Source organism: Callorhinus ursinus, unplaced genomic scaffold (assembly GCF_003265705.2).
Source record: "Callorhinus ursinus isolate GAN/ISIS: 27379988/994484 unplaced genomic scaffold, GSC_fseal_2.0 scaffold5, whole genome shotgun sequence".
Lineage (NCBI taxonomy): Eukaryota > Metazoa > Chordata > Mammalia > Carnivora > Otariidae > Callorhinus > Callorhinus ursinus.
The window spans coordinates 3621779-3637991 of record NW_027397067.1 but is presented as its reverse complement, the minus strand read 5'-3'; the positions used below and the strand labels follow the sequence as shown (position 1 = coordinate 3637991).

Sequence of the window (16213 nt, the reverse complement as noted above, 5' to 3'; positions counted from 1 at the left end):
AATCTGTATGTGTCTTTATTTTTAAGATGGATTTATTGTAGACAGCATGTAATTGGGTCTGAATTTTTTTATCCACTTTGACAATCTCTGTCCTTTCAGTGACATATTAAACCATTGATTTTATAGTGACTATTGATATAGTTAGAGTGATGGCTACCATATTTGTTATTGTTTCAATTTATTGCCCTGTTTTTTATCTTATTTTTGTCTTTCACTCTTTTTCTGCCCTTTGTTGTTTAAATAAAGTATTTTGTATGATTTTGTTTTCTCTCCTTTCTTAGCATATCAGTCATAGTTCCTTTTTACTTTTTTTAGTAGTTGGCCAAAAGTTTGCAATATATACTTGCAGGTAATCCAAATCCATGTTCAAATAACACTACACCATTTTACAGGTAGTATGAGTACCTTATACTCATACTTTGGTATGAGTACCAAATAATGCTAATGCTGCTCTCCCTTACCTTGTCTAATTTCTGTCAGTCATTTCACTTATAATATGTATGCTTAAGCATATAGATAGTATTCATAAACATACATAATCAAAAACATTTTTGCTGTTATTATTTTGAACAAACTATTATCTTCTATGCCAATTAAGAATTAAAAAAAGAAACATTTTATTTTTTTCACTTATTTATTCTTTGTTACTTTTCCTTTATAAAGATCCATGTTTTTGACCTATATTATTTTTCTTCTCCCTAAAGAGCTTCTTTCAGTATTTCTTGAAAAGCAGATTTACTGCCAACAAATTCCTTCAGTTTCTGTTTGAGAAATCTTTGTTTCTCCTCCACCTCTGAAGAATAATTTTGCAGGGTACAGAATTCTAGGTTGGAGACTTTTTCCTCTCAACACTTTAAATATTTCACTCCACTTTCCTCCTCTTTGTGTGCTTTATAAGGGGAAGACAGTTGTAAATCTGATCTCTGTTCTATAGGCAAGGTGTGTTTTTCCTTCTGGCTTTTTTAGTATTTTTTTTCTTTATCTTTGCGTTTATATAATTTACATGCTTAGGTGTAGGTTTTTATTTTTTATTTTTTTTTTAAAGATTTTATTTATTTATTTGAGAGACAGAGAGAATGAGAGAGAAAGCACATGAGATGGGGGGAGGGTCAGAGGGAGAAGCAGACTCCCTGCTCAGCAGGGAGCCCGATGCGGGACTCGATCCAGAGACTCCAGGATCATGACCTGAGCCGAAGGCAGTCTCTTAACCAACTGAGCCACCCAGGTGCCCGCTTAGGTGTAGGTTTTTAGCATTTATTCTGCTGCTGTTCTCTAAGATTTCTGCATCCGTGTTTTGGTGCCTGACATCAATTTGGGGAAATTCTCAGTCATCATTGTTTCAAATATTTCTTCCTTTTTCTCTTTCTTCTCTTTCTGATATTCCCATTGTACATGTGTTACACCTTTTGTAGCTGTCCCAGAGTCTTTGGATATTCTGTTCTGTTTTTTTTTTTCAGTCTTTGTCCTCTTAATTTTTCAGTTTTTGAGGCTTCCATTGATAAATCCTCTAGCTCAGAGATTCTATCCTCTGCTGTGTCTAGCCTACTAATGAGCCCATCAAAAGCATTCATCATTTCTGTTACCATGTTTTTATCTCCAGAATTTTTTTACTTCTTTCTTAGGGTTTCAGCTCTCTGCTTACATTACCTATGTCTTTCCTCATGCTGTCTCTTTTATGCTATAGAGCCATTAGTATATTAACCACAGTCATTTTCAATTTCTGATCTGATAATTCCAGCATTTCTGACATGTCTGGTTCTGATGTTTGTTCTGTCTCTTCAAAATTTTTGTGTGTTTTTTGTAATTTTCTTGGTATTCCTTGTAATATTTTCTTGGTAGCTTCCCATGAAGTACTAGGTAAAAGGAACTACTGTCAATAGGCCTTTAACAATGTGGTGGTGTAGTGTCAGGGGAGGAGAAGAGTTCTAGAGTCCTATGATTAGGTCTGTCTTTTGATAATCTTCTTAGTTTATTCCTACCCCCCTGAGTTGGACAGAATGGCTAGAGTGCCCTGGAGTTGGCACTGGAGTTGGGTATTTCCCTTCCTCAGGTCAGTTAGGGTCTGAAAACACCCAAGTAGTTTAGGCCTAACTAGCTTCCCCTGAGGGCAGACATTGGTAAGAAGAACAGAGTGCTCTGGCTTATTTCAAAATGGTTTCATCTCTCCCTCCTGCTCAGGTGACACCTGAGGGGATTTTCTCCAATTTTTACTGTGAGAAACTGGTCAAACTCCTGGATGCAAATTTCACACCATTGTGGGGGCCCATATGACTGGGTCCCCCTGGAGTTTTTAATTCTCAGATTGCCTACACTGAGTGGCTAGCAATTCTTCAATTACTGTTCTGGTCTTCCTACACTGGTTCTCACTGTCGGCTTTTGAGTCTTTGCTCTGCTTAGCAACAACTCTCTGTATTCAACTATCTGTCTCTCCAACCCTGTGTTTTGTCTTATGAATCCAAGAAGAGTTGGTGATTTTTCAGTCTGTTCAACTTTATATTCTTGAGGAAGGAGTGGTGACTTCCAAGCTCCTTAAAAGCAGAACCAGAAACCAGAAGTCCCCTTGCATTTTTAACTCTCAGACTTGTCCACACTGAGCCTCCAGCAATTCAGTTACAGTTCTGGCTTTCCTACCCTTGTGCTGGTGGCCACAGTGGTTTCTGTGCATGAGCCTCTGATGTGGTAAGCTGTGACTCCCTGTATTTGCCTGTCTTGTCTAACCAGTCTCGGGGGCAGCAGTTTGCCCTGTGTCCTCCCCATTCTGATGGATCCAAGGAAAGCTGAAGATTTTCCAGTCTGTTCAGATTTTACTTGTTATGACTGAGCGGTGACTTCCAAGCTCCTATATGTAGAACCAGAAACTGAAAATCCCTTATTTATTTTTCTTTTACTGAAGGCACAAATGAATACAAATCCATTTTCTGAATGTACCAGAATTCATTCATCCGTTCACAATTTGTTTTAGTTCACAACTTGCATATTCTTGTGCAAGTCTTTTTGTGAACATTTGTTTTCATTATTCTTGGGGAAATCCCAAGGAGAAGGATTTTTTTTTAGTTTAGGGTAGGTTTATGTTTAACTTTATAAGAAACTGCCAAATAGTTTTCTGGAGTGGTTGCTCAATTGGTACACTAATGCATGAGATTTCTAAATGAACCACATCTTTGCCAAGTCTTTTTTTAAGCCATTATAATGGGTGTGAAGTTGTATATTATGGCATTTTAATCTGATTTGCAATTTCTTGATGACTAGATAAATTAGAACATCTTTTTATGCTCTCTTAGTGAGTTGCATATCTTATTTTGTGGTCTTTTCTCAGTTTTTGTTATTTGTTTTCTTTAATTGCGTTGTTTGTACTTTTTTTTAAATTTGTGATAGTTCTTTATATTTACTAGACATAAGCCCTATGTCAAATGGGAATATTTTTCCCTAATCTGGGGTTTGCCATTTCATTTTCTTAAAAAGGATTTTTAAAAAAATCTGATGAAGTTCACATTACCATTCTTTTTTATTTTATTAGTATTGTTTCATCCTAAAAAATCTTTGTCTACCCTTGAACACAAAACTGTTTTCCTATTTTTTTTCCAGAAATATATTTGTTTTAGTTTTACATTTTCAGTAAGATCAATCTCAAAATATTTGTAATTCATATAAAGTAGGAGTCAGGTGTAATCTTACTTTTCCATATATTTATTGAGATGTTCTAGCATTATTTATTGAAAAGACTTTTATTCCCCTTTGAACTGGTTTGACAATTGACCAGTGGCATTAAAGAAGATGGGGGGAACAGGAAGCACCAAGAATTCTTTTTTCCACCCAGACAGTTGCACTGGTAGAATCTGTCTGGTGTAATTATTTTTGGATTCTAGAGTCTATTGTAAAGATTGCAACTTTCAGGAGAAGTTTTGGATGGTAAATCGTGGTTAATTTAGGTCAATTTCTGCTCTCAGAACTGTGGCAACTACCCATCCCCCCACCAGCCCAGTGACAGACACCTGTGTAACTGTTCCTGGAGAAGCTTACACTTGGCTTATTGGAAACAGGCAATGGGGACTCTACTCCAAATATTGGGGATCCAAGTTCTGATCACTGATATCTACTTTTGACTGCAGAGGTGTTGAGACAGCAAGCTGTCATTGTTGTAACCCCCACGGCTGAAGCAACTTCCAGGGGATTTAAAGAGCCAGAGCCTTCCTTTCCCTTCATTTCTCCCTATTTCCTCTTCTGGGAGCCAAACACTTAAGAATTAAAATACTCAAGGGCACCTGGGTGGCTCAGTTGGTTAAGTGACTGCCTTCGGCTCAGGTCATGATCCTGGAGCCCTGGATCGAGTCCCGCATCGGGCTCCCTGCTCAACAGGGAGTCTGCTTCTCCCTCTGACCCTGCCCCCTCTCATGTGCTCTCTCTCTCTCAAATAAATAAATAAAATCTTAAAAAAAAAAGAATTAAGATACTCAAAAGAAACTGTATGTATATATGGGGAAATTTACAAAGTCACAATGCATGCTCAGGGAAAGACATAGCCTCAGGCAAGATCTGAGAAGACCTCAAGTTGACACTTTAGGCCAATCCCTGGCATAGAGATGACCTACAAAAATTAAAGACTAAAAAACAAACAAAAGCTTCAAACCCTGGGTAAAGGGAAGAATTTGATTTCCAGAATGACCACATTATAAGAGTCAAATGTCCAATTTTCAACAAAAAAATCACAAGGCATACAAACAGGACAGTATAGCCTATTCAAAGGCTAGCATTCTTCTCAAGTGCACATGGTACACTTTCTAGGATATATCATGTTAAGCCACAAATTAAGTCTTAGAGTTTAGAAGGTAGATATCACACAAAGTATCTTCTCAGACCACAACACGATGAAGTTAGAAATCATTAACAGAAGGCAAAGTGAAAATTCACAAATTTCTGGAAATAAAGATACTTTTAAGCACACAATAGGAAAAGGAGAAATCACAAGGGAAAATAGAACATATCAGAGATGAATTAAAATGAAAGTATAACATATCAAAATGTTGAGATGCAGTGAAAGCAGTGCCAAGAAGGAAACTTTAGCTATAAAAGTTTACATTAAAAAAAAAATGATCTAAAACCAACAACCTAATTTAACCACTTAAGAAAATAGAAAAAGAAAAAAACACACTAAACATAAAGCTAGCAGAAGGAAGGAAATAATAATGAGCAGAACTGAGATAATAAAAGAATAGAAAAGCAATAGAGAAAATCAATGAAATAGTGTGTTCTTTGAAAAGATTAACAAAATCATAACTATTTACCTAGATTTGCTAAGATAAAAAGAATATTAAACACTAAAGAAATGACTAAAATCAGAAAAAAAGGGTGAGGACATTACTACCAACTTGATAGAAATTTTAAAAAATCCAAAGAGAGAATGAAGAATTAACTAGATAGCCTTGATGAAATGGACAAATTCCTAAAAGCACAAAACCTACTCACACTGAACCATGAAGAAATAGAAAATTTGAACAGATATAACACTAGTAAAGAGATTAAATCAGTAATCAAATATCTTCCAACAAAGAAAAGTCTTGAACCTGCTAATTTCACTAGTCAATTCTTCCAAACATTTAAAGAAGAAATAATACCAATTCTTCTTAAACTCTTACAAAAAACTAAGAGGAGGGAAAACATCTTAACTTACCCATTGAGCATAAATATTATCTTGATACCAAAACCAGAAAAAGACTATAAGAAAAGAAACTATTATGACCCTTATGAACTTTGATGCAAAAATCCTCAACAAAATACTAGCAAACTGAACTCAGCAGCATATTAAAAATATTATATATCAAGATCAAGTGGGATTTATTCCTGGAATACAAAGATGATCCAATATATGAGATTTAGTCATTATAATATACCATATTAACAGAATGAAGGAAATACACACATAATCTTATCAACTGATGCAGAAAAAGCATTTTGCAAATTCAACACCCTTTTAACAGGCAAAAATCTTAGAAGAAAACTACCTCAAAATAATAAAGGCCATATATGAAAAACCTAGAGGTAAGACTGGACTCAGAGGTGGACTTAAAGCTTTTTCTCTAAGATCCAAAGTAAGGATGCCTACTTTCACCACCTCTATTAAACATAGTAATAGAAGTCTTAGAGAAATTGGGCAAGAAAAAGATATAAAAGATAACCAAATTGGAAGGAAAAAAGTAAAATTATCTCTGCTCACAGATGACATGATTTTATATATAGAAAATGCTAAAGATTATACACATACATCACACAGACACACACACACACACGGACATTAGAATTAAAAAAAAATTCAGCAATGTAGCAGGATACAAAGAAAATACAGAAAAATCCATTGAATAAAGAAAAGAAAATTAAGAAAACAACTCCATTTACAATAGCCTACAAATAATAAAAAATGTGGGATTAACTAACAATAAGGTGAAAGACATTCACTAAAAACCACAATACATTACCAAAAGAAATTAAAGACATAAATAAATGAAAAGACATCTTATGTTCATGGATTAGAAGGCTCACTACTGTTGAAATGGCAATATTATCCAAAGCTAACTACTAATTCAGTACTATAATGTCATTTTTTTATGAAAATAGAAAAATCCATCCTAAAATTTATATGGAATCTCAAGGAGCTCTATGTAGCCAAAACATTCTTGAGAAAGAACAAAGCTGGATGGTACACTCTTGCTGATTTCAACATTTACCACAAAGCTAAGGTAATCAAAACAGTATGGTTCTGACATAAAAGCAGACAGATAGACTTATAGATAGAGCTCAGAAATAAACCCTTACGTACATGGTCAAATGATTTCTGACAAGGGTACCAAGATGAAATGGTGTCAGAAAAACTGGATACCCACCCACAAAAGAATGAAGCTGGACCTAACACCATATGCAAAAATTAATTTGAAATGAATCAATATACATGATGGATATGTAAGAACTGAAACTAGGAACTTTTAGAAGAAAATATAGGGGAAAATCTTCATGACATTGGATCCAACAATGATTTCTTAGATATAACACCAAAAGTATAGTCAACAAAAGAAAAATAAATAAACTGAACTTCATCAAAAATAAAATCTGTGCATCAAAGGAAACAACAGAGTAAAAAGGCAACCCATATGTTGGGAGAAAATTATTTGCAAATCACATATCTGATAAGAGATTAAACAAAAAAACTGCCACAGAATTACCATTTCATCCAGCAATTCCACTTCTGGGAACATACACAAAAGAATGAAAAACAGTGACTCATATATCTGTGCTCCCATGTTCATATTAGCATTATCCCAAAGGGCCATAAGGTGAAAACAATCCAAATGTACACTCTTGGATGAATGGATAAACAAGATAAACAAAATGTGGTATATACATGGTGATAGAATATGATTTAGTCTTATAAAGGAAGGAAATTCTGATACATGCTACAACATGGCTGAACCTTGAAGAATTATACTAAATGAAATAAACCGGAGCCAAAAAGTTGAATATTGTGTGATCCACTTACGATCACACTTACGAGTCAATTAATAGAGACAAAGTAGAATAGAGGTTATCAAGGGCTGAGGGGAGTATTATTTAATAGGCACAGAGTTTTAGAATGGGATGATGAAAATTCTGGATATGGATAGCAGTGATAGGTTCACAGCAATGTGAATATGATCAATGCCATTGAACAGTACACTTAAATTTGGTTAAAATGGTAAATTTTATGTTATGTATAGTTTACCACACACACACAAAAAAAGCAATTGGCCATGTAAGCATGGGTCTGTTTCTGGACTCTATAATGTTCCATTTGATTCATGCGCCTGTACTTGTGACAATATCACATTGTATTCATTTTGGCAATCTTACAGTGAGTTCTGAAATTAGGAAGTATAAACACTCCAACTTTGTTCTACTTACTAAAGATTGTTTGGGCTGTACTGAGTCTTTGAATTTCCATGTAAATCTTAGAATCAACTTGCCATGGTCTACAAAAACATTTTGGGGATTTTAATTGATATTGGGTGTTTAGGAAGATTTGAAAACAATATTTAGTTACATTTCTCCATTTACTTGTTTATTTTCATTTCATTTACCACAGTTCTATAGTTTTCAAGGTAAAAACTTTGTACATATTTTTTTAAATTTATTCCTGAGTGTATTATCTCTTCGATGTATTGTGTATTCCATTTTTATTTTGTTTGTTGCAAATTATGAAAATACAATTAACTTTGGACATTGTCCTTATTTCCAATAACCTAATTTGTATGTTACCCTATTTTTTGTAGATTCCTTAGGGGTTTCTATGTACACCAACATGAAATCTAAAATAGAGCTGTTTACCTCTTCTTTCCCAACTGTTATGCCATTTATATCCATTTCGTGACTTACTGTACAACCAAAACAATATTGAGTAAAAATGAAGCAAGTGATGATCCTTGACTTGCTTACAGCCTCAGAGAGTATCTTCAATATAAACTATAATGTTAGTGAGAAGTGTTCATTAGAGGCTTATTGAATTAAGGGAGTTCCATGCTATCCAGACTTTGCTGAAAGTGTTTCTTATAAATGACTGTCAAATTTTGTCAATTTTTTTTACATTTGTTGATTTTATCATAGGATATTTCTCCTTAATTCTGTCAAGTTCTTCCCAGCGTTCTTTTCAAAAGAGAGATTGGGTTTTTGTGTATTAACTATTTTGACTGCATAGTTTAAAATCAGTTAACATTATTTCAGTATTGATAGACTGAATTTTACAAATTACAACACTTCACTTATCTAGAATTTGTGTAAAATATTCATTACAGAGAGTTATATGTATGAATCATATTGCTTCACTGAAAAGAGAAAGAGGAGAGGAGAAGGAGGAAGAGGGAAGGAAGGAAAGAAGGAAGAAGGAAGGAAGGAAGGAAGGGAAGAATAAAAAGAAAGAAGAAGAAAGAAAGAAAGAAAGAAAGAAAGAAAGAAAGAAAGAAAGAAAGAAAGAAAGAGAAAGAAAGAAAGAAAGAAAAGAAAGAAAGAAAGAAAGAAGGAAGGAAGAAAGGAAGGAAGGGAGAGAAAGTGACCATTGACTGCTATTCTTTTATTAACTAAAAAGAAGAATGGGCACTCCATAGGAACATTTTAATCAGCTTTGACAGGCGGACCCATGATTCAGGGTGATTTAAATGGTGACAAAAGAATAGTTAACAGTCTGAAAAATGTCCATTATCTTTAGTTAGCAAGGGCCTGTTGATTTAGGACCTGATGTGACTCCCATAGGATGTTGGTGGAAAGTGAGGTGGAAACTCCAGTTCAGCATTATTCACCACCAACAAAATACTCCAAGGTAAGTCTGTGAATAAGCTACAAATTAAATCTTTGTACTAAATAGCTATAGATGTCTGGGAATCCAGGAAGAGTACTGTTTGTTATTTGCTGTAATTTTCTTCTGAGATCACATCTGGCAACACTGTTAAAATAATGTCTTTAATGTTATTACATAATAAATGATAAACTCTAAAAGTTGTCCTCTTTAATGTTAAAATTGTCTTGCTGAATATAATCTAATTTCAACTAAAGATGTCTTCCACAGTTGTACTTCAGTGCTCATAAGCAGACCAATGAGTTTTGAGTGATAATTTATGACTTTTTCTGAGGCTGGATTAGCAGCAGGGTAATATGCCAAACAGAGCGTTAGACAGAACTTGCTATGACGCTTGGGCATAATTCTATAAAGGAGGTCCATGGAATCATTCATGCACAGTCCCCTGGGGAAAAGCATTGCCATTGAGTCCAGTGACTGCCACCTAAATCCTCATGCTTCTCAAATGCAAAGCATCGGGCTCCACCTTTGTACCACCTCCAAAAGTCCAGTGCAATGCAAGGTAAGACTGGCAGGAAACACTGCCCTGCACTGTTCTCAGATAGTCCTCTGTATGAAAAGGTAGAATGCACTTTCTCGAGGTCAGATAATACAAGTGTCACTGCAGCCACTTAACAACTGGGAGTCAATGAGATGCCCTAATGTGTGGGGATGGGCCATAATGGTTGGCTGTGGACATAGGTTTGGTACTTATACAAGGACACGGCTTACTTAATAATGTCAACAAAAATTACATGCAGGAGAATTGACTATGCTCTGAAAGTAAAAGGAAAATATATTATGAATTTTCTGTGAATAAACATTTTTATTAACAAAAAATTTGAAAAAAAAAACAAAAACAAAAACAAAAACAAAAAAACTTCAACAGAAGGAAAGCTACTTACACCAGAATAGAAAGGCTCACCAGACACACATATCACATCCTGTTCCTGGATCATCAAAATATCTTTGGCTAGGTGCAGCCGGACTTTGAAAGGCTCCTGATTACCATCCTGCAGCAAACAAATCCCTGTCTTTGTCTTCAGGCAAGAAAAGAACAAAACAGAGAAAAAAATTATACTTAGTTTATAGCATATAATTTTATGGCCTATTCACAGCAAAACATGATGAATAGCATTTGAGAGCTAAGGAAAATGCACTCTGATGAATCTGGAGCATAATACTTAATATAGGTGCAGAGACAAGGTTAACCATTTCATGTGAAGTAGACCTCAGGTAATGGAGATTTGTCAGAAAATCCACATAAGATTAGGATAGTAAAGAGTATAGTTTATATTCTATTTTTGAAAAATAATGAAAGTTTTCTTTAAAACTTATAATCTAAATATAAAATTTTGGTAACAGATTTATTGAGATACAATTTACATTCTATACAATTCAACCCTTTTAGATGTGTAAGACAATGTTTTTTATTACAAGGTTGTGTAGGCATCATTATAATCAACTTTAGAGCATTTTCATCACTCTAAAAGGAAACCTATTACGTGCATCTTCCCACTCCCCTCCCCAGCCCTAGGCAACCACTGATCTACATTCTGTCTCTATCATAGAATTTTTAATCTGAAACCATACCTACTTAACATCTTTTCTATCCTCCAAGATTTCATCATTCCTAGTCGCCACACACACACACACACACACACACTCACACACACACACACTCACACACACACACACTCACACAAGTTGTACAGATGAGAAAATGAGGATAAAGGGGGAAGTGAACTGCTTAAATTAATATAGTTAATTAAAAACAGAGCCTGGCTTAGGACCCACGATTTGTGATTTCCAATCCATTGTTTTTGCCTCACATATTTTTGGGAATTGTAAAAACAGCCTGTGAAGACTGCTGAACTTGTACTACATAGTTTTACATGAGTATCTCAGTAATCACTGAAGAAGCCCATGAAGCCCATCACTCCTGAAGCATGTCAGTGTACAATGTTCACTTAAGGTTCCCATTTGTCAGAAATACAAAAGGAAATTTTTTTGAGATAGAAAATAATCGCTGGCTGTCATTCTGCACCAAAAACTCAACAGGAACAATAACCACTTTGGCAATTACATTTTCATTTAATAATTATTAAGCCATTCTTATTTTGGATAAAAGGATAACTATATAGAAATATGTATTTATCCTTAGTATTTAATGAGCACAAAACTCCAGGCACTGATACCAGGCTTTCTCTTGGAATATACATTTACATATGGATTGCTAGGAGTTCATTTCTTTAAAAGAATGTTTCATAATGTAAATGGGAACATACTTACTGATGCCTCTAAAGATAATCCTTTCTGTAAATGCTTTATCCCATTATACTCTCTATCACTATGGTCTTATATTAGTCTGTAATTATATTGTAAGGGTTATGATATCTTTTAAGGAAAAACAAGTTTTTTCCAGGAGCAAGGATGCTGTTCTTTCCTCCTTTATATGAGACTGGCGCACAGCATGCACTCACTAAATTGTGTCCATTAATCTATTCTAGAGCATAACTCAAGTGGATATGTCTAGAGGACAAAAATATTTCAGCAAAGGCAAATGATATTTTCCTTAATATAGAACATAATTTTCTACATTTTTCACAGAGAAAAGTCTTTCATGCTTACAATGTGATCTTGGCTGGGAGCCAACATCAGGACTCTCTGAGGTGGCATGGCAAAGAGGAGGGTATAAAATAATATCAAAGCCAAGTGAACATAATTGAGCACATTTGCTGATTTTTTAATGTACAGTACATTCGGGCCAATTTTCTCCCAGAAGTATAATGGAATAGCTGGCAATCACAAATAATGCTCTGTCTCAACATGAGGATGAAAGAGGGGTTTTCCCTGAGAGCCCATAAATACATTATTGTTACACATCAAAGAGCTATCAAAGATCATCCAGGGAAAGTTTGAGGGACAAAAACACAGCTATGAAACTTCTCTCATCACATCCAATGTGGTCAAAGCTCCATTCACTCAAATAATGTATAAAACGTCCCCTAATTATTAGAAAGTTGTCTGCAAAACAGAATACAGACTTTGAGCTCACATTTGGGTCCTGAAAAGACAGAATTAAAGGAAACAAAGAATGAAGTAGCTTTTGTTAAAATGAATACACACACACACACACATAAATAGCTATTTGAAGAAAACAGAAAATAGTACTAATGAAGCTTACCAACAAATTCAACTTAAATTCATTCTTTAGGAGTTATAGATGTCACATAATATCTTTTTATAAAAATTCAGCTGTGTACATGAAAATACATTTAAAATCCCATAATATATCAATTTTCAAATAATTTGTAAATAATTCAGACATGAATCAGACAATAGTGTCTGACCTCAGAGTATTCTTACTTACAAAAATATACATATATACATAAGATGCCATGTGATATCTGACGTGGGAGCAACATGGAGAGAAGAGTTAAATATTCTTGAGAGAGGGAGGTGTTAAAGAAGGTTTTATAGATAAAAAAAATGTATGGCTTATCTTAAAAAATAAATTGAAGAAATAATTAGAGAAGACAAAAGTTATTTTATTCAAGAGGGAAAAAGGAGTAAAATGTGAAAGTATGAGAATGGATAACTGACATGATGCAAGAAGAGAGAAGCATGAGAATGCATCCCAATCCTAAGTCTGCATGATCCAGCAAAGGCCAAGGGAGGAGAGGTGCCAGGTGAAGAGGAGGAAGGTCAAGGCCCTAATGTGATGTTCCAGGAGTTTAAAGGTATTAGAGATGTCCTAGAAAAATCTGAACAGTGATTTATGTTTTATAAATATATTTCTTAGAGCAGGAGATAGATAGGAATTGGGAAAGTTACAACATAGTTTTTGTTAACAGAAATATAAACCTTGAGCAGAAGATGTTGAGGGCTGGTAAACAACTGCATTAGAATCAGAGCTGGTTCAGTAGATTAAAAGAATGGGTAAAATCCGTTTCAGGGCACTCTTCTGATTCAGAGCAGCATTGCTGGACTGATATCACCACTAGTGAAATGTAGTCCTATATTCATTTGTTGTTTAATAATCACTTGCATAAAGTTTACTGTGTTTCCAGAAATATTATTTCTTTTGATCCTCCTAACAATCCAGTGCAACTGTTTTCATAGGCAGGAATAGAGCAGAGGAGCAGAGATGAATGGAACTCAGGATCTGAACCCAGACTGCTGGGCTCCAGATTCTGTGCTCCTAACCACTTGCTCTGGTTTCCCTCATGAACAGATTATTTGAGGGATGCCTCACCCAATTCTCCTAGAAACAGTGACATGGCCATCAGTGTTTCTCACCAGGAGTTAACACTTTGGTCACCAAGAATCTTCTACGGGAGTGCAAAGAGTTGTGAGAAGGCCGTCATCACGAACCAACTGTTCTTCCTTTATCAAAAGCAATAACCAATGCAGGGGGGGGCGGGTAAAGTGAGTGAGACCACTCTGATCTGATGATTTTTCCCATCAAAGACAAACTACTGAGGATGCATAGGACACTGTCTGACATGGGGAGAGGCTTAATCTGCACAGCCTCATCCCCCATAGATTGCTTCAGGGTTAAGAATGGGAACCAAGACTGTGAGAGTAACCACTAGTACAGCACAATTGCTGAAAAAAAAATCTCCTAAATAAGTATTGACTGCACGTTTTACTATAAACTTAAGTCCTGCACCTATCTGTTTCTTTTTTAACATAACAATCAGCTGTCTTCAAACTTTGTGGACTGTGTACCCATTGCACATAAGTAAAGAAATGTATGTGCTTTATGTAAACATGTACAAAATATTATGTAAATTATAAAACTTGAAATTTTAAAGGGATGAGTCATAAAAAATAATATAGATTCAAATGTTGTTTGCCTGTGGCTGATGGATGATACTCTATTGCAGGGGGATTTTACAAATTCCACATTGTTTGTTTAGAGGAATATTAAAAGGCCATGCCTCTTGATTATTTAACAGGCAACACTTTTTAAAAATCTAGTCATCGACTTGTTTCTGTAAACCAATGAAGTGTGTCTATGGATTTATATGGATTTACTCTGTTTTAAACAAACAAACCTCACATTTAAACTTAACAAGAATTTATTCTTAGCTTAAACCTATTACCTCGGAACTTTAAAAAATTGGCTATGATTCCATTATACTTAAAAGTTAAAGCCTCTTTGGGCACCTGGGTGGCTCAGTCAGTTAAACATCTACCTTTGGTTCAGGTCATGATCCCAGGGTCCTGGGACTTGAGTCCTGCCTTGATCTCTCTGGTCCACAGGGAGTCTGCTTCTCTGTCTGCCCCTCTTCCCACTTGTTCTCTCAATCTCTCTCCCTTTCAAATAAATAAATCTTAAAAAGTTAAAGCATCTTTAATTTAGGTTCTAGACTTTGAAAGAACATGTGCTTTCATGAAAATTTTTAAAGATTGTATTTATTTATGTATTTATTTATTTATTTAGAGCAAGTGTGTGAGCAGGGGGAGAGAGAGAGAGAATCTCAAGCAGACTCTGCACTGAGCGCAGAGCCTGACATCATGACCTGAGCCAAAATCGAGTCAGACGCTCAGCCAACTGAGCCACCCAGGTGCCCCTGCTTTCATGAAACTTTTAAAATCTATGTTCCTTTATTCTTGAAATCAGACATAAAAAACTACAAACTACAAGGAACTGGGCAGAAACCATGACATGTCCTGTAGATAGTTTTGCAGGTATCCTTGATATTTTCATATTTTGATTGCCAAATATAATTTAATTTGTTCTGTAAACTTATAGTTTTAAATGACGTGTAATTTCTTATACCCTACCATATTATAGCAATATTGTCCTAAATGCCATTTGATGCAGTATGCCTCCAATTGCATTTTGTCCTCCCTTGTCATGGCCTTTTCCTTGGCTAAATTCTAGTCATTTGTCAAGTGCTAGTACATGACTCACTTTGCCTTGAGGCTTACCAAGACCACTCCATCCAAGATAATGCTTCCTTTTCTGAACTCAGGGCTTTTACTGAATAAATATATTCACCTAACAATTAACCAGAACTGTATTTAGGCATCACATGTAGTGACTTCAGTAATATTACATATTTAACCTCATCACATACGTTGTTTTCACAAGGAGATCTTAATAGTGAGTTAACACCGTTTTTATCATTAAAGACTATTAATACGTAGGACCTAGTACAGTGTTTAATTGATAGTAGGATTTCTTTCAATATGTGTTGATTGAATCATAATCACAAATTTTTATTATATGAAGGACTAAATTAAATTATATATGTAAATGAATTTTAAATTATTAAATATATGTTATAGAAAAATATGTATTTTCATGGTCAACACAAAGATGTGGATCAGATTTTAAGGAAGACAGTTGTGAAAATGAAATTTGAGGAATGCCTACACTAAAGATAGCATAGTGGTTTCTTGAACACATTGCAATTTTAATTTTTTTAAAGATTTTATTTATTTATTTGAGGGAGAGAGAGCACAAGCAGGAGGAGGAGGAAAAGGGGCAAAGGGAGAAGGAGAAGCAGACTCCCTGATGAGCAGGGAGCCTGATGAGGGGCTCAAGCCCAGGACTCTGGGATCATGACATGAGCTGAAGGCAGACACTTAACTGATGAGCCACCCAGGTGCCCCTGACACGTTATTATTTTGATGACATTTTTAAAAGCAGAAAATCAGTAATTATGCTTGCCCATAACATGCACTTTTTCTTCTAAATTGTGGGTTTTGTGTTGTCCCAATTGTATTCTCTACCTTCACTTTTGCATTTTATCAGAATTCTAAATCCCAATTCCTTAAAAGTATTGCAACATTTTCTTTTTAAGAGGAGAAACTTCTTAATTAATAAACCTTTGTTTTACAAAGGAT

General features: G+C 35.0%; 1 protein-coding gene across 2 annotated transcripts in view; it reads right to left on the bottom strand.

Moving 5' to 3' along the window:
- SNTG1 (syntrophin gamma 1) overlaps positions 1 to 16213 on the bottom strand; it is a 957083-nt gene that overhangs the window by 346944 nt on the left and 593926 nt on the right. For both annotated transcript variants that reach the window (XM_025871422.2, XM_073892760.1), the window contains exon 4: positions 10255 to 10389. In XM_025871422.2, coding sequence (XP_025727207.1) covers positions 10255 to 10389 — 135 coding nt within the window. The remainder of the gene's footprint in view (positions 1 to 10254; positions 10390 to 16213) is intronic.